At 41.2% G+C, this 25,009-nt stretch overlaps 1 protein-coding gene and 1 long non-coding RNA gene across 4 annotated transcripts in view; both read left to right on the top strand.

Annotated features, from left to right (window-relative positions):
• Nucleotides 1–23,686, top strand: part of LOC132871904 (uncharacterized) — a 79,652-nt gene extending 55,966 nt beyond the window's left edge. Inside the window, exon 2 of the long non-coding RNA XR_009651350.1 lies at nt 21,766–23,686. This is a non-coding gene — a long non-coding RNA (uncharacterized LOC132871904). The remainder of the gene's footprint in view (nt 1–21,765) is intronic.
• dipk1aa (divergent protein kinase domain 1Aa) lies at nt 240–23,686 on the top strand. Of its 3 annotated transcripts, none has more exons than XM_060906511.1 (7): nt 240–577; nt 1,557–1,676; nt 1,818–2,210; nt 12,653–12,787; nt 17,029–17,136; nt 18,912–19,088; nt 19,347–23,686. In XM_060906511.1, exons 3-7 carry the CDS (start codon nt 2,157–2,159, stop codon nt 20,157–20,159), a joined length of 1,287 nt encoding a protein of 428 aa, XP_060762494.1. In that variant the 5' UTR covers nt 240–577; nt 1,557–1,676; nt 1,818–2,156; the 3' UTR covers nt 20,160–23,686. The 3 variants fall into 3 exon arrangements, with proteins under 3 accessions (XP_060762494.1, XP_060762493.1, XP_060762495.1); XM_060906510.1 differs by having other exon boundaries at nt 240–663; XM_060906512.1 differs by lacking the exons at nt 240–577; nt 1,557–1,676; nt 1,818–2,210 and adding an exon at nt 3,325–3,619.
• Nucleotides 23,687–25,009: the final 1,323 nt, after the last annotated feature.

The raw sequence follows: 25,009 nt of genomic DNA, 5'->3' as shown, positions 1-25,009 counted from the left end.
AGCACCCGTTTTCGAATCACGAAAAAAGGAAGAAAAGAAACACTCCCACTTCTTGTACCGCCCGCACGTTGGGATTGGTCAGTGTGCGGCGCTCGCGACACAATTCTTCTCCGTGATTGGTCAGTATTCGACGCTAGCGAAGAAGTTCTTCTCCGTGATTGGTCAATGTTCGACGCTCATGCGAGTGAGTCGACTCTTCCTAAATCGGCTCTTTTAGGTGAACGTTGGGAGCCGACTCGCATATCTGAAGAGCCGTGAAATGAATTCATGCTGTCTTTCTTTCTTTCTGAAAACGTGTTCTGTGTTCAGCAGTGATTGGAGTATTGTAGTGGCACAATAATATAGGAATAATGCAGGAACTTATCGTCTGTCAATGCGACATGTTATAGCATGATGGTTTTATGATTTACTTCATCACATTTTATAATAAAGGCAGTGCAAAGTATATGCTAATGTGATACAGTTAATCAGAATGTAGAGTAAGGTAAGTAAGATGGACAGATAAGACGATCAACGACTTTGAACAGCTTTGAGAAGGAAAAAAGCAGGACCGAGCCGAAAGTGTCGGTTCTTATAGGTCAGCTGAACCAACTCTTGATCTGACTCACTGAAAAGAGTCGGAATTCCTATCACTGTTCGTGAGTCAGTTCTTCTCCGCGATTGGTCAGTCTGGGCACGCGCGTGAATTTTATATATATATAATATTTAAAAAAATAGTAATAAACAGGTCGGCTAGTTTAGCTTTTAACAACAGCTTTAATCTGAAAAATGCCGAAAAACACGAATGTTGGGCGTAGCAAAGAAATAAGGCTTAAAGGTGCAACAGTCAATTATTTTTATTTCTCACTCATACAAATAATGTGGGAAGATTGTGTAGAAATGGGGGGAAAATACCGTTTAAGCTAATTTCTCAGTGTATTAGATGGCTGGAAAATAAACGTTTTCTGTTTTGAAATGTGTACAATCAAAAGAAAAAAACAGAAAACTTCACCTAATAAAGCCAGGAGATTTTGCTGTGTTAGTGTCAAAACAAACTAAATAATAGGAACGAATCGAAAGGTTCCAGATTTAAAACTGCAGTCTTAAAACAGGCGGGTAATCTGCCCCACTGTGGTGTAAAACACTCCAGGACACTGCTGTTGGAAATGAATCTACTTTGGGGTTGTAACAGTAACTCTGCTTCGTCACATCACCCTGTCTTTGATTACTTTCCTGTAACAGCATGACACTGGATGGTTTTATTGCATTCCTTAAATATTTACTCACCATTGATTAGGCTTCGTGATTAAGGTTTTGATTGCAACAGAATTCTAAAAAAAAAAAACACTTTTTTAACTCGGAGGAATTTATAAATTTGGTTCCTATTGCTATTTTTAAGACAGGAACATGAAAAAAGAAACATGCACATGTGAGGGGATTTGCTGTGTATTTGTGGAGAAAACTGGGGAATTTTCCTTTTTTGGGGACAAAAATTCTTTAAAATGTTACACTTGAGCCTACATAACTTTGTAAATCCTTTGTTTTTCAAAAACAAAATGTGTTGTTTTTTTTTTTAGATTTTGTGACATAAGACAACACTTTTTGTCTTTATTTACACTCTTGCTATGAAAAGCTCACGTTTCACGAGAGCTTGTTTGCTGCCGACTTCAAGCGCGAAGCGTCGTAAAATATCGCTGGTAAACACAACAATAAAATATATTTACTTTTTTCTAAAAGCTTATTTTTCAGATATATTAATATAACACAACCAGTTTTTTTGTTTCTATATTCTTGTTATTACTCTTGCTATATACATTTTTTTTTTGCCTTTTCACCAGTTTGTTTGCTGACGGCTTCAAGTGCCAAGTGTCGTAAAATCCCACTGCAACATCCTAACCCGGAAGTAAGAGCTGGATTTGGGGTGCTTGAATGCAGCATATGGTGATCATGAAGCGTGAGGGATTTTCATAAAACCTGAACGCGATCCAGGTGACTACTGAAGTTTTAGGATCCGAAGTGCAGCAGAAGCAGGTGATTGTCATGTGGAGATGAGGAGCAGTGTGGTGACGCGGTGCAGTGAGAGGAAGAGTGGCATTCCTGCAGCTGCGATGCGGTTTTTGTTTTGTAGGTTGATTGCATGTTTGAAATGAAATGAAATGAAATGAACTGTTTCTGCAATGGCGAGAGGGCTGTTTGCACGGGCCTGGACCACCAAGTTTTACCTCTTTCACGTGGGTATTTTCTTCTCTCTTTCTCATCACTTCTTGATTCATTTCATTGATGCATGCATGTGGATTAGAGTGTTGTGTTTATTGTTATTCTTTCTTGCAGTCAGTTTGACTCATGCACAGATCTGGAAAAGCAGAAAATTCACATGCACTCAGTTCCATAGTTGGAAAAGTATTAATTTGACAGTTTAACAGTAAAATATATAGACTTCAGACACCAAAATACACAACTTCCCTCTTGCAACACAGCACATTTAATGATTTATGATGAAGTTAATGATTTTGCAGGAAAACTCTTGAAAAAGGCTGGCATTGTTTCTTTTGACGACTAAATACCAGGGTGAAAACAGTGTCTTAATTCTGTCAAAGCAAACTTTTAATGTCTTAGACTCATAATACCATAATTTTGACTTTGAGATCATTTTTAGTATCATAATTGCAAGGACAAAAATAACACATTGTTTTAGCATGGATGCATATAAAGATGGGGGTACTACTACTAATAATAATGATGATCACAATAATATTGACTTATTACATGGACACAAGTGTTTTACTGAGAAATACACCCCTTGTATTTTTCATCCAAGCTTCATCTGGGACATGGAGAGCCAAAACCATGACATGAATCTCTATATGTCACTCGTGAAGAAATTGATGAATTGTTTTGATAAATTTGGGTCCTTTTTGTTTGTGAATGCGTCAATATAATAAAAAGAAAATCACACGTTGGCTTGAAGACATGAAGTTTATCTTCTCGTGTTGAAAATATTTTCACTCGTTCACTTCACTCACTCGTGATGTATCCGTTCGCTGCTCGAAGATAAACTTCACATCTTCGTACCACCGTGTAATATCCTCTATATGTGTCACTTTTTGTTTTGAGTCCAGAATCTGAAGGTGCTTTACTTAAACTATGGAACATTACAGATCTGGAAAACTAAAACATTTTAACGCACTCGACTCCAGATCTGTTTCCTTTTCGTTTTTGTTTTTTAACTTCAAAATGAGGGGCGGCACGGTGGTGTAGTGGTTAGCGCTGTCGCCTCACAGCAAGAAGGTTCTGGGTTCGAGCCCAGCGGCCGGCGAGGGCCTTTCTGTGTGGAGTTTGCATGTTCTCCCCGTGTCTGCGTGGGTTTCCTCCGGGTGCTCCGGTTTCCCCCACAGTCCAAAGACATGCAGGTTAGGTTAACTGGTGGCTCTAAATTGAGTGTAGGTGTGAGTGTGAATGGTTGTCTGTGTCTATGTGTCAGCCCTGTGATGACCTGGCGACTTGTCCAGGGTGTACCCCGCCTTTCGCCCGTAGTCAGCTGGGATAGGCTCCAGCTCGCCTGCGACCCTGTAGGACAGGATAAGCGGCTACAGATGATGGATGGATGGATGGATGGATGGACTTCAAGATGAATCACAAGGTGAAAAAGTGAATTTAACTGCATTTTATCTAAACCTTAAAGGAACCTTTAAATATTTAGTCATGTATTTAAGTTACCTTTACTGAACTTCTAAAATTTATTAAATACACTCGTAACTTTAAGATCCTTTATTGGTATTTTTAAGAGTAGTAGTGACTTTTTTTTTTATTTTAAGTACATTTAAATGTTTAAGTGGCATCTTAAATGTTCTTTTTAACAGCATTTTGTTCTCTTTAAGAAGTCACGGATGGAAAGTCACTCAAAGTTGTTATACTATAAGAATTCTTAATGTTTATAAGTAAATACACTGAAATTTAGCATTTTGTAAACTTTCCGGATACTTTAAGAATATCTTAAAGCTGTTAATCTGTCTAATGAAATTAATGATGTTGAAAAACTTCCAGGGAAAGTCTTGAAAAGGTTTTGGATTTTTTTTTCTTTTCCATTTCAAGTAAGTGACCTGACCAGCTCTGTTAAGATGATGAAAATGGAGCCTGGGTGAAAACAGAGCTTTATTTCCATTCGAGGTTCATCCCAAAACTTCCATTATGTAGATTTAAAAAAAAAATTACTACAATGACAAAAAAAATTACTGCTGTCAGACATTTATTAAATACACTATACCGTATTTAAATCACATTACTTTGTGTAAATTGGTTTCTTTAGGAGGATACTCTCACGTTACTGAGTTAAAAAAAAAAGTCACTATGATTTTAGATTCAATTTATTTCAATGTTGACCACAAATTTATAATTGCACGATTTTTAAAAATAATTAATTACATAAGGAATGAAACCCAGCGGCGTGTGCAGTTATTGGAAAATGATCAGCTACCGTGTGGTGTGATGTAGCTTTAGTAAGCACAGCGCTCCCTGATGTGTTTTATTCCTCGACAATCTGAGAACGATAGCACTCACTTTGTTCTTAGCAACAAATACAGAGCAGGTTCCAGTTCCAGAGCATGAAATGTTTCAAAGTGTTCCTTCTTCCCAAATTAGACATTAAATTATCTGTGTTTAGAAATGTTAATAAAACAGATTACATATTGTTCTCTTCATGATGACTAACATGAGCTTTTAAAAAATAATGTTAATGTTATTAAAGTGAAAATTTACTCGTGCTACATTTCCTGGAACTGGAGAACTGTGAAGGAACTGCTTTGAATGAAGGGACAGTCGAGTCTCCTGTGGTGCCACCTGAGAGAAAATCGGAGCGTTTGCAACTCGGACGAGCGGAATAACGGCACTGAAAGTCACATGACCTGCAAATGATGTCTTGCTGTGTACACGTCGAGGGGAAAAAGAAATAAAGTCTTGTATTTGCAGAGCATATTGTGGGTATACACTCACCAGCCACTTTATTAGGAACACCCGTACAGTACATCCACCTGCTGTTTTATTTTCTGCAGTTCTCTAATCAGCCGATCCCTCGATATAAAATCATGCAGGTACAAATCACAAGCTTCAGTTAATGTTCACAATGTTCAGACATCAGAATGGGAAAAATTGTGATCTCACAGTGAAGGCGTGCACAGTGGTGTAGTGGTTAGCACTGTCGCTTCACAGCAAGAAGGTTCTGGGTTTGCGGCCGGCGGGGGCCTCTCCGTGTCTGCGTGGGTTTCCTCCGGGTGCTCCAGTTTCCCCCACAGTTCAAAGACATGCAGTTAGGTTAACACGGGGCGGCCTTGGGCTGAAGTGCCCTTGAGCAAGGTACCGAACCCCTGACTGCTCCCCGGGGGCTGTAGTGTGGCTGCCCACTGCTCTGGGTGTGTGTGTGTGTGTGTGCTTCAGATGGGTTAAATGCAGAGGATGAATCTCACTGTGCTCGAGTGTGCATGTGCCTTTCTTTCACTGTGGCAGGGGTGTTGGTTTGAGCATTTCAGAAACTGATATCATAACTGTGTTGTGAACACAGCAACAGTCTCTAGAGTTTATACAAAATGGTGTGAAAAACACTGAGTGAGCGAGTGAGTGAGTGACTTCTGTGGGTGGAAACAATGCCTTGTTGATAAGAGAGGGTCAGAGATCAGAAAATGGACAGATTCGAGGTGGGTCAAGCTGCTTTTTTGCCAGGAAGGATATAGTAACTCATATAATCACTCTTTACAACCATGGTGAGCAGAAAAGCATCTCAGCATGCAACAGCAGAAAGAGGAACACATTGGTTTCCGCTCCTGCAGCCAAGAACAGGAATTTCAGAATAAGAACAAGTTCCTATTAAAGTGGTGTGTGTGTGTGTGAGAATCATGGAGTGTTTCTAAGACTTTTTGGCAGCTTTTTGGTTCCGTAAGCATCAAATTGTTTGTAAGAAAAGATCAGAATTGTTGTACAGTTCGTGGGATTTTATTTTGTATTTGTCAGTAATAGATGACTGTCATTTTATTTCCTGAAAGTTTCTCTGTTAATTAAAAAAATACAAACCATGTAAAATATCTGGGGGGGTGGGGTTTTTTTTCCCCCCAGTCACTGTTTCTGCTTATATAAGTGTGTTTTGGCAGCCGGTCTGTCCATGTGTCCGGGGTGTAGTCTGTGTAATTCCTGTGGCTGAAACAGGAACACTGCATCCCCGGGAGTGACTGGGAATGACGCCGGAGTGAAAAAAGGGACACGGAGCCAAAATAATAGCTTCGTCTCTTAAAACAAAAAAGAACTCTCCTGCTGGAAATTCTAGTCTCGTGTTTTTCTTCAGCACGGAGATGAAGGATGTCGGATTTCTGTCAGGAGTTTTATGAGAGAAAGTCACACCATGACGCCGTTATTCACCACCCAATCAGATAAAGTCCACGTTTCCCAGACGACGACTTCCCCAAGGAGGACGTATCAAAGCCTTGTTTGTTATGAGGTCATGACTACAAGGCGGAGTTGAGACCTACACCAAGGACATGAGCATAATAAAGTCTGGATTATTATTTTTTTTTTTTAAAAACCTTCTCAGCAGGGTTTAGAGGTCGGACTGGGCGGTGTGACAATACGATAAAATGAACATATTGTGATCAGTTGCATAAAAATAATATGCTTTTATCAGATATTATGAGGGGTTTTTTCATTATTTTTTAAAGTTACAATTTAAAGTCAAGTTTATTGTCAGATATGCTATACATGCTCGACATACAGCACAGATGAAATTTCAGTCCTCTCTGACCCACGGTGCAAACAGGCAATGCAATAAATAAAAATAGAATAATTGAAATAAACAGTATAAACACTGTAGATAAGAAAACACACACACACACATATATATTGGAGCAAATAAACAGTTAAGGGCACTTGAGGTATAGCAGGTAAACATGAAATAAACAGTATAAACAATAAACTAATAGCTGTTAAGGTGAGGTAGTGCGGAATAGTGCAAATGAGCGAGGTAAAGTGAAATGTGCAGTCCCTGAGTTCAGTGTGTGTGTGTTGGGGGGGAAACTGTGAGGGTGACGTCAGATGCTGAAGGGGGGGCAGGGGTGTGTGGGCAGAATCTGTGGCAGGGGGCAGAAGAGGGGCAGAACAGGGAGGGAGTTGAGCCTCCTGACCGCCTGGTGAAAGAAACTGTTCTTGAGCCTGCTGGTTTTGGCCCGGAGACTCCGCAGTCTCCTCCCCGACGGCAGCAGACTGAAGAGGCTGTGAGATGGGTGGGTGGGGTCACCTGCAATCCTGATGGCTTTGCGGGTGAGGCGGGAGTTATAGATATCCATTAGAGAAGGGAGAGAGACACCAATGATCCTCTCAGCTGCTCTCACGATGCGCTGCAGAGTCTTGCAGCAGGACACGGTGCAGGCGCCGTACCACACGGTGATGCAGCTGGTCAGGATGTTCTCGATGGTGCCTCTGTAGAATGTGTGCATGATGGGGGCCGGGACTCTTGCTCTCCTCAGTTTGCGGAGGAAGTACAGACGCTGTTGGGCTTTTTTGGCCAGTGATGCGGTGTTGTTGCTCCAGGACAGGTCTTCAGAGATGTGCACACCCAGAAACTTGGTGCTGCTCACCCTCTCCACTGTAGCACCGTCGATAGATAGTGGAGCATGCTGGGTGTGCGCTCTCCTGAAGTCCACAACAATCTCTTTCATCTTCTCCACGTTCAGGTGGAGATTGTTGTCCTTGCACCACATGGCCAAGCGGCTCACCTCACTCCTGTAGATTGTCTCATCGCCATTGTTGATGAGACCCACCACAGTCGTGTCATCCGCAAACTTAATGAAGAGATTGGAGCTGGATGTTGGTGTGCAGTCGTGGGTCAGCAGAGTGAAGAGGAGGGGGCTCAGCACACGTCCTTGGGGGCCCCCGTGTTCAATGTGATGGTGCTGGAGGAGTTGCTGCCGACCCATACAGCCTGTGGTCTCCCCTTCAGGAAGTCCAGCAGCCGGTTGCACAGGGAGGTGTTGAGTCCCAGCTGGTCCAGTTTATGAATGAGCTGCTGAGGAATGATTGTGTTGAATGCTGAGCTAAAGTCTATGAACAGCATTCTGACATACGAGTCTTTTGTCTCCAGGTGGGTGAGGGCTGAGTGGAGGGCAGTGGAGATGGCGTCATTGGTCGAATGGTTGGACTGATATGCAAACTGGAAAGGGTCCAGGGCGGGGGGGAGGGCAGACTTGATATGCCGCATGACTAGCCGCTCGAAGCACTTCATGAGGATGGGAATGAGTGCGACAGGGCGGTAGTCATTGAAGCAGGAGGGAGACGGCTTTTTTGGGACCGGGATGATGGTGGTGGCTTTGAGGCATGTGGGGACAACAGCCTGGCTCAACGAGATGTTGAAGATGTCTGTAAAGACATCTGTGAGCTCCTCGGCACAGTCTCTCAGGACACGACCAGGAATGTTATCAGGACCTGGGGCTTTCCGTGCATTTGTCGTCCTGAGAGCTCTCCTCACGCTGTCTGGGGACAGCGTCAACACCTGGTCACCGGGAGGTGGTGGGGTCTTCTGTGCCGTGGTGCTGTTGTCTGCCTCAAAGCGAGCAAAGAAGTCGTTCAACTGATTCAGCAGAGAGGTGGAGTTATCACAGGTCTGCGGCGAGGGCTTGTAGTCTGTGATGGTCTGAATCCCCCGCCACAGGTTCCTGGTGTCTCCTGCTGTTGTTGAAGTAGACAGCAATGTTCCTGGAATACTGTCTCTTGGTCACTCTGATGCCTCGTGACAGGTTGGCTCTAGCTGTCCTCAGGCCCACCTCGTCCCCAGCTCTGAAGGCGGCGTTCCGAGCCCTCAGGAGCCTGTGGACTTCCCCTGTCAGCCATGGCTTCTGATTGGCCCGAATGGAGATGGTTCTGGTGACCGTAACGTCGTCCATGCACTTCCTCATGTAGGCAGTGACGGTCTCCGTGTACTCCTGGAGATCTGTGGTACAGTAAAGATCGTATTTTTCATTCGGGACGTGGAGAACCAAAACCAGGACATAAATCTCTATATGTCACTCATGAGGAAGTTAATGAGCGAGTTGTAAAGTAATTTATTTTACTTTTAAAATTTATTTTAAAGGCGTCACGCAGTGGCGATAAAAGTCGCATTATTCTGCACCAGAATGCTTTCGAGATTCGAAATAAATCGACCGTCGATTTTTCAAAAGCTTCCCGCGGTTGTAATCGGTCCTTATTTGGTCATGCCCATCGCTTGAAATTTCCCGCGTTCGCAGCGCCTCCTCTCGGTCAATGGAACAGCTGCGTGACGTCATACCAGTAACCACTCGGTGCAGTTGCAATGGCAGACGCACCAGAAAATAGGAGCGATGCTGAGGAAATTAGCTTTGATTTTACCGATACAGAAGAAGAAAATGGCCCACAAGTAGAGATTTTGACAGCTGAATGTCCTGGTGGTATCCAGCCTTACAGATTTGAACCTGAGCGCTCATCTTCAGAAGAAAATGAGGACAGTTCTGACGACGACAGAAACGAAGACGAGAATGAAGAAGACCGGCGACTTGAAGACTTGTTTTGGTTGGTTTCTCTGACTAAATCACTACTTGTGTGTATTTTTAAAGACCATTTTCACTTGAATTAGAATGCTGTGTGATTAATCTATGATTATGTGTAATACTGATAGCTGTAGGGGGTGAAAGTATAGCTAAAAAGATTGAATTCTAGCAACTTGACAGCTTGCGATCTCGCGAAATGCAGTGGGCCTTCTGATACAGTAGACCCCTTGATATTCCAGTTTTCATCATTTTCCTTTTATTGCGGTTGATTTTAACTTGATATTCAGTATGTTATAGGCTGGGAGTATTGAGCTTTGTATTGTATTGTTTAGCAAACGTACAATCGTCAGTAATAAGTGATAATTATTAGTTAAAGGCAGCTGTGTGGCATAAATCTTTCAATTAATCTTCTGTCATCCATTTGCTAAAATGATGTGCCACATATGTTATCAAGACAACACTTCATGTGACAAAGATATGACAAATACATAAATGTATGAAAATAATTTTGTACAATTAATGATTGATTGATACATAGAAACACTTAAAACGTGTGTTTTTAAAAAAATATTTTTTTTCTATCAATACCTAGCCATGACCTTGAAATCAGATCCATTGATAACAACAGTCACAAACAGTGTTCAGTGTTCGTTGTTACAGCCAAACACAATACACCGATTAGGCATTTTGTATCACAGAATATTAATACATCATTTTATAGTGTTTTGAGTGTTCAAAACTATCCACAAACTGAATAAATCCACAAAATCCGCAATGTAAACAACTCTGGTAAACGCACGCTATAGAGAAAACATGGCGACAGGCCAGCATCACCCAAGGGAGGTTACTGGTATGACGTCACACATAAGTTGACCTAGTTAACGGCTGGCTGCCTAAATTTGGCTGTGCGCGTCAACTTTAAATGCTTGTAGCGGGCGCATCGTGACACTGAGATCGCGGGAAACCGAGGGGCTTGAATAACCCACCAAACCCGACATTTTGACACATGATATAGCCTGATTGCTGAAATTACCGCACGACGCCTTTAAAGTAAAATAAATTACAATCTGACTCAAAACAAATTATGTGATTTCTATAATTTGGTACTAAATCTATAAATTGAGGGTTTTTTTAACCATATCTTTCTGCCTCTGCTACCAGGTCGACCCATCGGTGTTTGAGTTCTCCAGCTTTATAAATGTATGAAAAAAATAAATACCCATTTATTGAACATTTAAAAAAAATTAATAATAAACAAGAATCTTCGACTTGTCTTGATTTTTTTTTTTGTCTTGGGACCTGAAGTAAATAGTGTTGGTGTTGAAGAAATAAATTGTAATTGTTGGCAAATTGCTGTGGTGTAAAAGGAATAAAACACACTGCGTCAAGGTGTTTATAGAAAAATAATCAACTTCAGGGTGGGAACGTTAACTCGGCTTCATCACACCACTTCACTGTTGATTTATTTTCCTGTAAAAGCACAACACAGAGTGTTTTATCCTTAGATGTAGTACAGGTTTAACAAACACAACAATGGTCCATATTTTTATTTATTTATGGATTATTATTTAGTACAGTAGTATTATACTTGATTCACATACTGTTTGTGCTCCAAAAAGAACTTTATGCGATATGACGATTAAAATATCAGTATCATGATGTATCACATGACCATGAGTGGGAAATACACCACTCGTATTTTTCATTCGGGACATGGAGAACCAAAACCAGGACCTCAATCTCTATATGTCACTCATGAGGAAGTTGATGAGCGAGTTGTTTTGATAAATTTGTGGATTTTTAGTTTGTGACTGTGTCAGTATAATAAAAATAATCACACATTGGCTTGAAGATATGAAGTTTATCTTCTCGTGTTGAAAATGGATCACTCCTTCACTTCACTCACTCATGTACAGAAGCGTATTGCTGCCACATCAGAAAATTAAAAAAAAAAAATCAGTACCACATAATAATGTGAAAAGTTTATTGTTTTAACAATATATTCATGTTATTATATGAAACGTTTCATGTTATAACATGATAATTTGGTCAAATAATGGAGTATGGGAGGGAAAAAAATCAAAAAGAATAAAATGTAAACGTATGTGATTTAAAAAAATGAAATTTACATTAAAAAAATAATAATGATAGGAACATTTTAATGTCTTTCTGAATAAAAAAGTGAACAAAATTTATTTATTGAAATATGTTAATGATCAGTTGTGTGAGTGAATGAGTTGGTAAATAAGTAAAATAGATGAACAGTACAGATATTAAATGAGAAAGAAGGAGAAAATATAAATAAATGAGTTCGAAGGTTAATAGGTACATAAGGCAGTGAATAAGTGAGTATGTGAATGATACCACGCTTATGGGTACTGAAATGGGGACATGAACTTATTTTTAAAAATTCACCTAAAACCATTTCTTTTTTTTTTACCATCAGGTCACAAAACATGTAATCTTTAATGAATGATATGTTAAAAGATAACTTTAATTTTCTGAGATGTAATAAAAACATATTTATATGCCAAAGTCAGAACGTAACAGAAGTGTTGTGGACATATATATTCTCAATTTTAACAATGTAGAATTACTTTTTGAAACATAGGAAGGTGATGTTTTAGCAAATATAATTAATAAACGTGTGTAGTAGAATAAACATACACATTCTTTCAATAAGATTAACATGGTATATAGCTAGATTGTAATTAATTTGTAACAGATGCGAGATGGACAATCGTAACAGAAGTAATGGAACAGACATCATTTTGGAACTCATAGGCTTGACTTTGGCATATAAATATGTTTTTATTACATCTCAGAAAATTAAAGTTATCTTTTAACATATCATTCATTAAAGATTACATGTTTTGTGACCTGATGGTAAAAAAAAAGAAATGGTTTTAGGTGAATTTTTAAAAATAAGTTCATGTCCCCATTTCAGTACCCATAAGCGTGGAATCACTCATATATATATATATATATATATATATATATATATATATATAAGTATATTTATTTATACCAGTGGACACTTGTAGAAAATTAAAAAAAAAATTAATTAATATTAAAAATAAAGCTCAATGTAAGGTAGGTGTGTGTGTGTGTGTGTGTGTGTGTGTGCTCCTGTGCAGGTTCGGCTGTCGTACATGCGGGTGAAGTACCTGTTCCTCACCTGGCTGGCGGTGTTTGTGGGGAGCTGGGTGGTGTACGTGCGTTACTCGTCTTACACAGAGCTGTGCCGAGCGCACGAGTGTTACACCACCATCGTGAGTCTGCACTTATTTAACACAACACTGTCAATACTGTATAATCATACCTGATACACTCATAAAACACACACACACACCAGCTACAGCGCTCAGCGTAAATAAGTCCACCCCCTTTGAAAAGTAACATTTTAAACAATATCTCAGTGAACACAAACAATTTCCAAAATGTTGAAAAGACAAAGCTTAATATAACATCTGTTTAACTTATAACGTGAAAGTAAGGTTAATAATATAACTTAGATTACACATTTTTCAGTTTTACTCAAATTAGGGTGGTGCAAAAATGAGTACACCCCACAACAAAAACTACTCCATCTAGTACTTTGTATGGCCTCTATGATTTTTAATGACAGCACCAAGTCTTCTAGGCATGGAATGAACAAGTTGGCGACATTTTGCAACATCAATCTTTTTCCATTCTTCAACAACGACCTCTTTTAGTGACTGGATGCTGGATGGAGAGTGATGCTCAACTTGTCTCTTCAGAATTCCCCATAGGTGTTCGATTGGGTTCAGATCAGGAGACATACTTGGCCACTGAATCACTTTCACCCTGTTCTTCTTCAGAAATCCAACAGTGGCCTTAGATGTGTGTTTAGTCATGTTGGAAAAGCGCACAACGACCAAGGGCACGGAGTGATGGTAGCATCTTCTCTTTCAGTATAGAGCAATACGTCTGTGAATTCATGATGCCATCAATGAAATGCAGCTCCCCGACACCAGCAGCACTCATGCAGCCCCACATAAGGACACTGCCACCACCACGTTTCACTGCAGGCACCAGGCATTTTTCTTTGTATTCCTCACCTTTGCGACGCCATACAGTTTTGAAGCCATCAGTTCCAAAAACATTTATCTTGGTCTCATCACTCCAGAGTATAGAGTCCCAGTAGTCTTCATCTTTGTCAGCATGGGCCCTGGCAAACTCTAGGCGGGCTTTTTTGTGCCTGGGCTTTAGGAGAGGCTTCTTTCGTGGACGGCATCCATGCATGCCATTCCTCTGCAGCGTATTGTGTCACGGGAAATAGTCACCCCAGTTTGGCTTTCTACTTCTTTAGATAACTGCAGTGAACTTGCATGACGATTTTCTTCAACCCTTCTCATCAGAAGACGCTCCTGTCGAGGTGTTAACTTCCGTGGACGACCTGGACGTCTCTGTGAGATGGTTGCAGTTCCATCTTTCTTAAATTTTTGTACCACTTTAGCTACAGTATTCTGACTGATAAGTAAAGCTTTGCTGATCTTCTTGTAGCCTTCACCTTTGTGGTGGAAAGAAATTATTTTCTTTGAGGAATTCTGAAGAGACAAGTTGAGCATCACTCTCCATCCAGCATCCAGTCACTAAAAGAGGTCGTTGTTGAAGAATGGAAAAAGATTGATGTTGCAAAATGTCGCCAACTTGTTCATTCCATGCCTAGAAGACTTGGTGCTGTCATTAAAAATCATGGAGGCCATACAAAGTACTAGATGTAGTAGTTTTTGTTGTGGGGTGTACTCATTTTTGCACCACCCTAATTTGAGCAAAACTGTTATTATTAACCTTACAAGTTAAACAGATGTTATATTAAACTTTGTCTTTTCAACATTTTGGAAATTGTTTGTGTTCATTGAGATATTGTTTAAAATGTTACTTTTCAAAGGGGGTGCACTCATTTACGCTCAGCACTGTATGTATTAAATCCTGCTTCAGGTCACCACCTGATTTACACTCAACACCACGGCGCTGTAGAACTCTGGGTTCTGATTGGTCAGAAGAGGTTGAATCATTTTCTATAACAGTAGCGCAGCGACAGGTTGTTATCGTTTCCATAGTAACAGCTTGTTCACAGGGTGTTGTAGGCTCGGACGGTGTAATTATTCATGTGGTGAGGTTTTTTGTAAGGAAGAGAGAGAAGATGATGAAGGAATGACTTTATTGCTGCAATACAACATTTAAAGTAGCTATAAAGGGACAAAAAATATGATGTGTGACGTTTAATTAATCCATTGTCGTATAAGAGGAGCGAAATGCTTTAGGACACGCTGTTATTTAAAAATTGGAAGAATAAAATAAAAAAAAATTTAGGTAGAATGGTTTGTCGGGATTGAAGATTTATAATAATCGACTGTGAATTTTCTTCATCCAGGACAAATAAACACCTGGAAAAATTATTTATAGGATGGACACAAATTTGTTTAAATTACACACTAAGAGCAAATAACAATTTACTCTTGCTCAATCTGAAAATTCAGAAGGGAGGGGAAAAAAAACAACCAACCACCTCAAAAACCCACAGTAGCTCAGGAATTTATAGATAGTTTTCACATGATGTCACAGAGTCGGGGATTCCCTAGTGGCGGCCATCTTGCGGGTCAAGCTTACCGTACGGCTGACTGAGCACACATTGTAACGCGCGAGTACAAAGTCTTCAAAAGAACCCAAGCAGGCTATTTAAAGCTAGCAATGGTGCACACCTGTTGTATTCACGGCTGTCGTAATAGGTCAGATGATGACGTCAAGCGGAGCTTTTATGGAATTCCCACTGTACGGGAGCACGAAGGCGAGCAAACAAAGAAACTCAGCATACAAAGGAGAAATCTATGGCTTGCGAGAATCAACCGCAAGGATTATCAGCCTTCCAAACACAGCAAAGTCTGCTCCGATCATTTTATAAGTGGTAAGTTGTTTATTTAAACAATCAATTGTGTTTAAGTTTGTTTTTGGAAACCAAAACATCATGTGAACAATCTCTGGAGGATGCCTAACTGGAACCGCTGAGTGTACGTTTATATTGTAATGTACACTTAATATCGCTCGTTTGTCACGTTTCTATTTGAAACTTGTCACTTCACTCATGCAAGGGTCATTTTTGAAAAACATTTTAGGTCTATTCTGTATGATTTGATTTGTGTTTGGGATGCAAACAGCGCGCCTTTTGGCGGATGCCGCCTGAATCGCGCAGATCCGATTTTTTTTTTGGGGGGGGGGGCGTTGGAGTGTCTGATTATAATTTCAAAGTAAATTCTGTATTAAAATTACTAAATAAGCAAATCCGTTACAGTCCATGAAACAGGAAGTATAAGGATGAGAAAAAAAACAGTTTAAATCGGAAAGCTGCGCACATTTACGCAGCCCAAGCGGTGTGCAGGACTGCGCATATGTGCGCAGCTTTCCGATTTAAACTGTTTTTTTTCTCATCCTTATACTTCCTGTTTCATGGACTGTAACGGATTTGCTTATTTTGTAATTTTAATACAGAATTTACTTTGAAATTATAATCAGACACTCCAACGCCCCTCCTAAAAAAAAATCGGATCTGCGCGATTCAGCCGTGAAAAAGGCGGCATCCGACAAAAGGTGCGCTGTGAATATATAAAGTTGTATATATCAGACAGCCTTTAAAGTTTGATGAAGTCAGTTTCAGGCTCTGGAGCAGGCTTTGGCAGTTTCAGGCTTTGGCAGCCCTGCATAGTCACTTGAAAATGCATCTTTGTCCACTTCGTAGGGGTCAATTCCCCCAATCAAGGCCAGTTTGGCTGCATACCGTTGTCATGAGATGTCGTCTAATGTATCTATATACTTCTGTTTGCTTGATTTTGCCGACATTGATCTTTATTTTAGAAAACTGACTATATAACTTCATAAATTCGTCCGAGATAACGTAGCCAGTAATGGCGATGGTCCGTTTTGTTTGCCCCACAAGATGGCGGCTGGAGGGTCTTCCCCGGAATGCCATGACGTCAGTGAAAACTATCTACAAGACGAACATAATCAACTAACTTCAGGGTGTTAAAGGAGACATTTTTTATGAAAAACTCATTTTTCAATGCTTGTGCTCACACCATTTTAAATATCTGCAGCCTACAAACTCCAAAATAACGCTACAGACACACCAAACCCAGTCCGTTTCGCTTGTTCTGCCTGTTTCAGAAAACACACCGTTCAACAAGTCATTCAGGTTCGGCTCGTCTTCTATGTCGCAAGTGGAGCTCGTTAGAATGATCCCGCCCCCTCAGCTGAGTCCCTCTACTCACGGTTTAAGAACTGCCTTTGCGAATGAATATTCATGAGCAGTGGCTCATTATCATTTAAAGGAACAGGCGCTCGATTCGGTTGTTGGCGCAGGGTGAGAGGGAGCTATGGTGCTTTATCTGATATTTCATTCAGCCCTCAGGGAACTATGTTGAGTTGCGGAAAAGGGGCTGATGTTTCACAGAATGACTGAAGGTCCTAACCTCCTCCTCTCCTCCTCTCTCAGTGTGATAAATACAGAGCGGGCGTGATCGATGGCTCCGCCTGCAGCAGTCTGTGTGAGAAAGGCTCGCTGTATTTGAGGAGGTGTCTCTCCAGTAAACCCAACAACCAGGTGAGCTTTCAAGAAATGTGAAACCTGTCACTACTGATGCGTCTGTCCGTTTCTGGTACTGTGAGGAAGATGTGTAGAATTGGGTGTAAAAGTTTTGTCCCTTCTTCCTTTGGATTCTGTGTCTCTATTTTATAGAGTTTGATGCTTATTTATTGTTTTTCAATCAATTCAACACTGAATGTTACACAAATCGAGTCAGTGGTGTTGGTATTATTATTATTATTATTATTATTATCTTGCTCAAAAGTTTGTATCCCCATCAATTTGGGCAATTCAGTGCCAAGTTTCCCAAAAGCATCATACCATAAAGATCATCATTAAATGGTCGAGAGAGCAGCACAACTCTAACTCTCTCTCTCTCTCTCTCTCTCTCTCTCTCTCTCTCTCTCTCTCTCTCTCTCCTAGTTAAGATGCTCTTAGCATTAAGAGGCTTTTGGGAAACCCACCACAGTACAGTCCTCAAAGCTCTTAAGGGCAAGCGTGCATTTATATTACAGTCAGAAATATCATGTAATTTTGATTCTTTTTTTTTTAATTTAATTTTATTAATACACTTCAGTGTTTTCCCTGAAGTTTATTGAGGTTTTTTGGGTGGCGGGGGGCAGGGGTGCTGGATGAGGATGTATGGACCCTTTTCACGTGACGTCACGACAAACGCGGCCGCCATTTTGGACATGTACTACCAGTAGTTTACCACAGCCAACATTGAGGAACGGCAGAAAAGAAAGTGTTTTATTTTCAGCAAGACTTCCATCATGCCACCATGTTGTTGTGCACCTGGATGTAGTAACCATCAACAAACAAGGCAAGGGTTATCATTTTATCGGATCCCTGTAGATGCTGACCGACGGAGAAGATGGATAGCGGCATACCAGCGCTTGTGTAGTGATCACTTTGTTGGAGGTAAGACGAATAAAATTAGCCAGAAAAGGCATTACATTGCTGTTAACATTCCATTCTAGTTTACTGTAATTATGATCTGGCAGCTATTTACACCGGATCCAGTGTAAATAGCCGCCGGAGCCAACGTCCGAGGTTCCGGAGCGCGCTCGCTCGCGGCCCGGCCGGACGTTGGCTACGGCAGCTATTTACACTGGATCCGGTGTAAATAGCTGCCAGATCATAATTACAGTAAACTAGTAAATACAGTTTTCTGCATCTCGCTCCTTTTTCTTTTATGTTTGTCGCCTTCCTCGCATTCAAACCGATTTGAGCCGAAGTCCACTACATGTCCAAAATGGCGGTCGCGTTTACGAAGGTCACGTGACTGAAAAGGGTCCATACCTGCAGGACCCCTCTCCACGGCTCCGATTACAGAGCATTTGATCTTGAACGAACAGTTAAAAGGGTCCTATTTAAGTCCTCACATTTATTTTAGAACAATAATTCAAACAATTTTTACAATAGAACTACACTCCTGGGTTTTTTTTTTTGTCCTTCTCTTTTTTACGGCCCTTAAAATGTGTGTGGGGGGCAGGGCAGGGCAGGGTCTGGTCCACCCCCCAAAAAAAATATAATGGTAGGGGGAAACACTGCACTTTTTGGCTTTATATCATCTCGGTTTCTTCAAAAGGAGGGCGTACAAACTTTTGCACTCAACTCTTAAAAACAAGCCACTTTCATCATAACTCCGCACTTCAGACCTCTGATTGATGTTCTACCAAACCTCACCTGACTCACAGTATTTGAACATCCTACACTGCCGTACGGAAAGTGTAGAGAAGACCGATAAGGTGGCGAAGTTAAATGATCTCGGGTTCCTCTCCACGGGTCAGGTGTACACAGCGAGCTGGGGCGATGTGAACGCGGTGATCAAGTGCCACCTGGGCGATGTGCTGCACTATGAGCTGGGAGAAGAGCTGGAGCCGAAGAAGGAGCTGGTGCTTTTCGACAAACCCACCAGAGGAACGTCGGTGGAGAAGTTCAAAGAGATGGTGTACGATCACGTGAAGGTATGAGTGCTAACGGGAGAACATTGTGATGAGCGTTGGCATTAATTACATAAATGAAAAGTAGATCAAGCAATGAGACGTACTCACTTACGAATGCAGCTAGACTCATTTGTGAGTTGTGTAATGATGAGGGAATTCTAGATTTGGTCAAAGTGGTGAAGCATGGTGATGGGTGCATAACGATTTGATTAGTTATGTCCATCTTTCCTTCCTTTTTTCTCCTGCATTTCGACAATTTTTTTCTTTTCATATCTCTAGGCCAAGGTTGGTGAGCAGGCTGACCTCACCACGTTGGTGTCACTGGTCCTGTCGTTTGCGGATGCTGATCACGACGGGCGTGTGTCTCTACCGGAGGCACGGTCAGCGTGGGCTCTCCTGCAGCTGGACGAGGTTTTACTCAGCGTGGTTCTGCAGGGACGCAGTCACACGCCCAAGCTGCTGGGTTTCTGTGGCAACCTGTATGTGGTGGAGCGAGTCGTGTACACGCCGCTGTACGGCCTCAATCTGTCTCCGGGGCTTGAGCCCTGGATCACGGCTGTGCTCGGTCGCAGCTTGGATGACTTCTTCGCTCCGTCGTGGCCTCGCAAGGCGAAGATCTCGATCGGGCTGCTGGAGCTGGTGGAGGACGTTTTTCACGGGATGTTCGGCTCCTTCCTGCTGTGTGACATGACGCCGGGAAGCTTCGGATACACCAAGCACTATGAGCTGCGTCTTTTAGACGGGCAACACGTCGTGCCGGAGGAGGCCTTCAGACGGGTCGTGCAAGGTCGCCCGTGCCAGGAAGACTCGGACTGCGTGTACAGTGGCGACTGCAGAGCGTCGTGTCTCCAAGCCGAGCAGCGCTGCAGCCCCGAGCCGAGCCGGACGAACCTGGCGCGAGCCTGCAGCGCGCTGGAGGACTTCCTGCTGCATGGGGCGCCATTGAGCCTGCGCGATGAGCTGGAGCGGCAGCTGAACACCTGCATGCAGCTCACGGGCTCCGGCGAGAAGATGCAGATAGAGCACTCGCTCATCCTCAACAACCTGAAGATGTTGCTCTGGAAGCAGATCTCGCACACCACTGACTCGTAACACCGCACACACTGTGAACTCGCTGTGGTACTGCTGCGTGTGTGTGTGTTTTTGCTTTGCTTTATTTTTCATGCTGACTTAATGATTTAGTGTCACTCTTTGAACTCTCCTGCTCCCTCTTATTCTCCGACACAACAGTTAAAGGTGCCGTTTGTAAATTTGTAATATTTAAGTGTTTTTAAAAATTCTTTTTTTATTCATAATAATCATACGACTTTAACTTGCCATGCGTCTTGCTTGAAATGTCTTGCAGCATTTCAGTGTTCGCCATTATTCCGGCCTGGAAACTCCGCCTCTAGTTAGAAAAATCTCCTCAGCTCCGCCTACTTATCTTAAAAAGCAACTCATTGTGAGGCTGTGAGGAACAGGAGCCGAGAACAGCAACTGAACGGTGAAAGACTAGAATAGAATGACTTTGACTACGTTCAGACTGCACCCTGAAACGACCCATATCCGATTTTTTTGCCCATATGCGACCTGTATCCGATTTGTTATTGACAATCTGAACGACACGGATCCGATTTTTTCACATGCGACCCAGGCCGCTTGGATATGTGGTCCTAAATCCGATGCATATCCGTTATTTTCACATGCGACTGCAGTCTGACCGGACAGGTCGCATTCATGCGACCTACACGTCATCAACAAGAGACAAACGTCACTATTCTGCGTTGGCTAATCCCGCCTCTTTGGTGGAAAACAACAACATTTGTACAGTTTTCAGAATTTAAATAGACTTTTATAGAATTGATCAAGCTAATGGTGGATTTGGTAGGGACCTGGATGTTGATCTGTTAGCCTGATTAAATAAAACAGTTTCTATAACTGATTTATAACTTAAACCATCCTGGATTACAAGATTATAAGATTGTTCTGGAAATTTCCAGTAATTTGACACCTTCGGTCTCATTACTCTGCTGCCCACATTAATCAGATTATTGTGTGAGTTCCGCCGCCGCCACAAAAACCACATCGCCAGGTCTCGCCTCATCTCCATAGCAAACTGCACTGGTGTTTCTGCACCTTGAGCCAGCGCTGAGAGAAGTTGCAGAATTCAGCTGGCTATAAACAATCTAAATAAATATTTATAAAAATGTAGAAAAAGTTTATTAATATGATGAAATAAATATGTGCAAATTATTAAGCCTGAATTAAGAGTTTGGTAATACAGCGGCCGTATCCCAAATGACTGCCTACTGAAGCTCGAGTGCACTATATAGAGTTTAAAAATCCATTACTTCCTAGTAACATGTAGTGCACTTATATAGAAATTAGAGAGACATTTAGGAGTCAACCCTCGTTACCAGGCTACACGTTTTCATTTCAGTTCAGAAACAAAAACACACACGAGACCTCACACTTTAACACTAACCAGATAATTAAACAAACAAACAAACAAACAAAAAATCATTAAACATGAAGAGTGCGCTTTTTTTTGTTTACGTATTACGTAGATGTGCGTATTACGTGTCAATTTGCGCATGCGGGACACTTTTGGGTCGTTTTCCGTTCATATTGGAGATCGCATACAAGTCTCATATAATTGGTAATGTGAACTGCCTAACAAAAAAATCGGATTTCATAAATCGGATATGGGTCGTTTCAGGTTGCAGTCTGAATGTAGTGTTTGTCACTGCACAAATGTACAACGAAATTTAGTTCGTCACAGGCCGCTGCATACATGCGTGCCGCCACTCTTGGGCACTTCAGCCCAAGGCCATCCCATATTAACCTAACCGCGTGTCTTTGGACTGTGTGGGAAACCCATGCAGACGCGGGGAGAACATGCAGACTCCACACAGAAAGGCACCTGTCAGCCGCTGGGCTCGAACCCAGAACCTTCTTGCTGTGAGGTGACAGTGCTAACCACTACACCGCCGCGCAACGCCCTAATGCTTCTTCCTTTTATTGGGTGCCATTACTTTTGGAACGGTTAGCTTTAATCGTCGGTGTAATCTGCATATAAAATTGCAGGAACTCCTCCTCAACGATTTCATAGGATAGGATTTTTTTTTTTCAACCTAACCTCATGCTAATGGTTTTATGAATACATTTTCGTCGGCAGTTTGAGAAACGAGGCCCCGTCGACGACTTATTCAAAACGGTTAACATTTTAAACGAACCATTCCGATGACGTTCAGCTTCGGCGCATTTTATATCATAAACCTGGAGTAAAAATTGAAGCAACGATCATGATCTGATAATTGGTATAAATATTGGCACACAGCTAAGAGCAGAAGAGTTTAAATAGTGACAGTATCTCATCTCACATCAGCTCCGTGTGTGTGTTGACACATTTGTGCCATATGTGAGCGATTACTGAATTATTTTTAACACTTCTTTCTCGTCATATGAAACTAAAAGTGAAACATTTTCCATCCATGAATTAAAGACTTGAAGTTTAAAAAAAAATGCTGAAGGATATACGAATGATGAAGTAGAGGTGTGTACGGGACTCTGGGTCTCTGCTGTTATCATTTTTTAGAACTTTTTTTGTTAAAAGGTTAAATTTGCCTTTTACACTGCTGTGACCTTGAGCAGGATGAACAGGTTACTGAAAATGGATGAATGAATACGAAAAATGCATCGTTTGAATATTCAGATTTGTTCATTTTTATTATTAACGTGATTTTTTTTTTTTTTACATCGTAAGGAATTTTTTCTTATCGTGTCAACACGTCACTGTACTAATGTTTCCTACATTTCCCACAATGCTGTGCTGATTGGTAGTGGTGAAGTGGGATTTTGCTTTTGCTTTTATCTCTAGCTAAATGGAGCGATGCAGCGGCGCTTTATTTTGTCCAGATCTCACCTTCAGTTCCGCTCAAACAAATCAGCTTTCAGACTGAGAGTGCAGTGTTTTGCACCAATGTGTTTGATGGATTTCTCATTAAAATTATACTTTTTTTTCTTTTTTAGGAGCTGACGACAAAACCTGATCGCTTTTTTGTTTGTTTGTTCTTTTCCTCCCATTGACCGCCAGCGTAACAGCGCTAACATCAACATGGTCCTGTGACATCAGTGAGCCGCCGACATGTTCGCACCAGAATCGCTGAAACACATTGAATATTTATACATTTTTCTTTTACTGAATGTTCTTTTGAGCTTTGGATTTTTTTTTGTTATTGAGTCCTGTGGAATCTCGGTGGAATCTCGGTGCACACCTCTACCACAAAACTGTGATCGTCTCTTTTAAGTCACAACTTCTCACACTCATCATCCTGCATGCTACCATTACAGCTGCGGAGAGAAATAACACTCCGTGCTGGAGCCGGTCAGATCTTTCAGGAAAGATTTTCCTCCTCGTGTGCTGCAGTGAAGAGAAACAGACAGTTGGATCTCGTCGAGGTTTTAGGATTGGACTCGACTCGACTCGACACGTTTTTGCATCCATTTCCTGTCCCGCATCATCATGTGAACGAGCCGTTTGCTGAACATTGCCGCTGCTGGTTAAGGGTTAAAAAAAAGTTCTATTTTAAAATAAAAGTATAAATGCATGACTTTGCACATTAAAGTATTTTGTCTCATCTGCTTGGGTCTTTTTTTTAATCATTAACTCATTGCTTCTTCACCTCACACTTTACTTTCACAGGAAAAAAGTTTTTTTTAATTTTAAAACATGAAAAGATAAAATCCAATCAGTTTAAATATATTTTTCCTCCATTTAAAAAAAAAAAATTCACCTCATGTGACCTTAAAATTAATTTAATTTTAAAGCAGCAATTGGGAAACGAGTGCTCCGCGAGCACAATATCCCCCGCTGGCAACTCGGCCATAACTCTGGTAAAATGTGACCGAACTGAACAAAATTGCAATCTGCATATTACCGACATAAATAATCCTGTCAAGTTTTGTGAAATTGGTCCAAAAATTGTGAGAGATGTTGATTTCAGAAGGGGAGTACCCTTCCTGGGACGGGTATCGCCACGACATCATCTCCCTTCAGGCCTTTCAGCCAGCAGGTGATAAAAATTGTGAGGGAAGTTGATGAAATTACCAAAGTACAAGTTTGTTAGTAATCAAGGGCATAACTCTGGGAAAATTTGCCCAAATTAAACAAAATTTCAATCTGCGTATAACGGTCATATAACAAAGCCTTTTCCCAAGTTTGGTGAAATTCCTCCACAAATTGTGAGAGGAGTTGATTTCAGAAGAACCTACGCCCTCATGAAATTGTAATCAAGGGTCAAAACTCTGGGAAAATGTTCACAAATGAAATTAAATCGCACTCTGCGTATTACCATCATATAACGAGGCCTTTTACCAAGCTTCAAGAAATTCATCCAAAAACTGAGAGGAGTTGATGTCAGAAGGCAAACACACCTTCATGACATTATGAAAGTACAAAGTTGTTGATCGAGGGCTGTAACTCTGGTAAAATGCGACCGAATTGAACAAAATAAAATGCGTATTACTGACATATAACAAGGCCTTTTACCAAGTTTGGTGAAATCCCTCCACAAATTGAGAGGAGTCGATTTCAGAAGGAAAAAATACCTTCATGAAATTGTCAAAGTATAATTTTGTTAATCAAGGGCTGTGACTCTGGTAAAATACGACTGAATTTAACGAAATTACAATATGCGTATTACCGACATATAACAAAGAATCCTGCCAAGTTTGGTAAAATTCCTCCAAAAATTGTGAAAGGAGTTGATTTCAGAAGGTGAGCACCCTTCCCGGGACGAACATCGCCCGCCACGACATCATCCTCCTTCGGGCCTTTCAGCCAGCGGGGGATAAAAATTCAGACAACTTTTTCCCAGCACAAACAAAATTTCATTTGCTGTTTTGTTTTTGACAGAAAAGCTATATTTTGACGCATTACCCACAGCATCAAACTTTCTCAA

Source organism: Neoarius graeffei, chromosome 23, assembly GCF_027579695.1.
Source record: "Neoarius graeffei isolate fNeoGra1 chromosome 23, fNeoGra1.pri, whole genome shotgun sequence".
NCBI lineage: Eukaryota > Metazoa > Chordata > Actinopteri > Siluriformes > Ariidae > Neoarius > Neoarius graeffei.
Note: the sequence above shows the minus strand (reverse complement) of the source record. Positions and strands in the feature narration are given on the sequence as shown.

Bases quoted from the DNA above. Each gene is read 5' to 3' on its own strand.
- dipk1aa (XM_060906511.1), top strand. From the start codon at position 2,157: ATGGCGAGAGGGCTGTTTGCACGGGCCTGGACCACCAAGTTTTACCTC. The intron at 2,211-12,652 runs GTGGGTATTTTC...GCTCCTGTGCAG, and splicing joins CCAAGTTTTACCTCTTTCAC to GTTCGGCTGTCGTACATGCG. The intron at 17,137-18,911 runs GTGAGCTTTCAA...TCCACGGGTCAG, and splicing joins CCAGTAAACCCAACAACCAG to GTGTACACAGCGAGCTGGGG.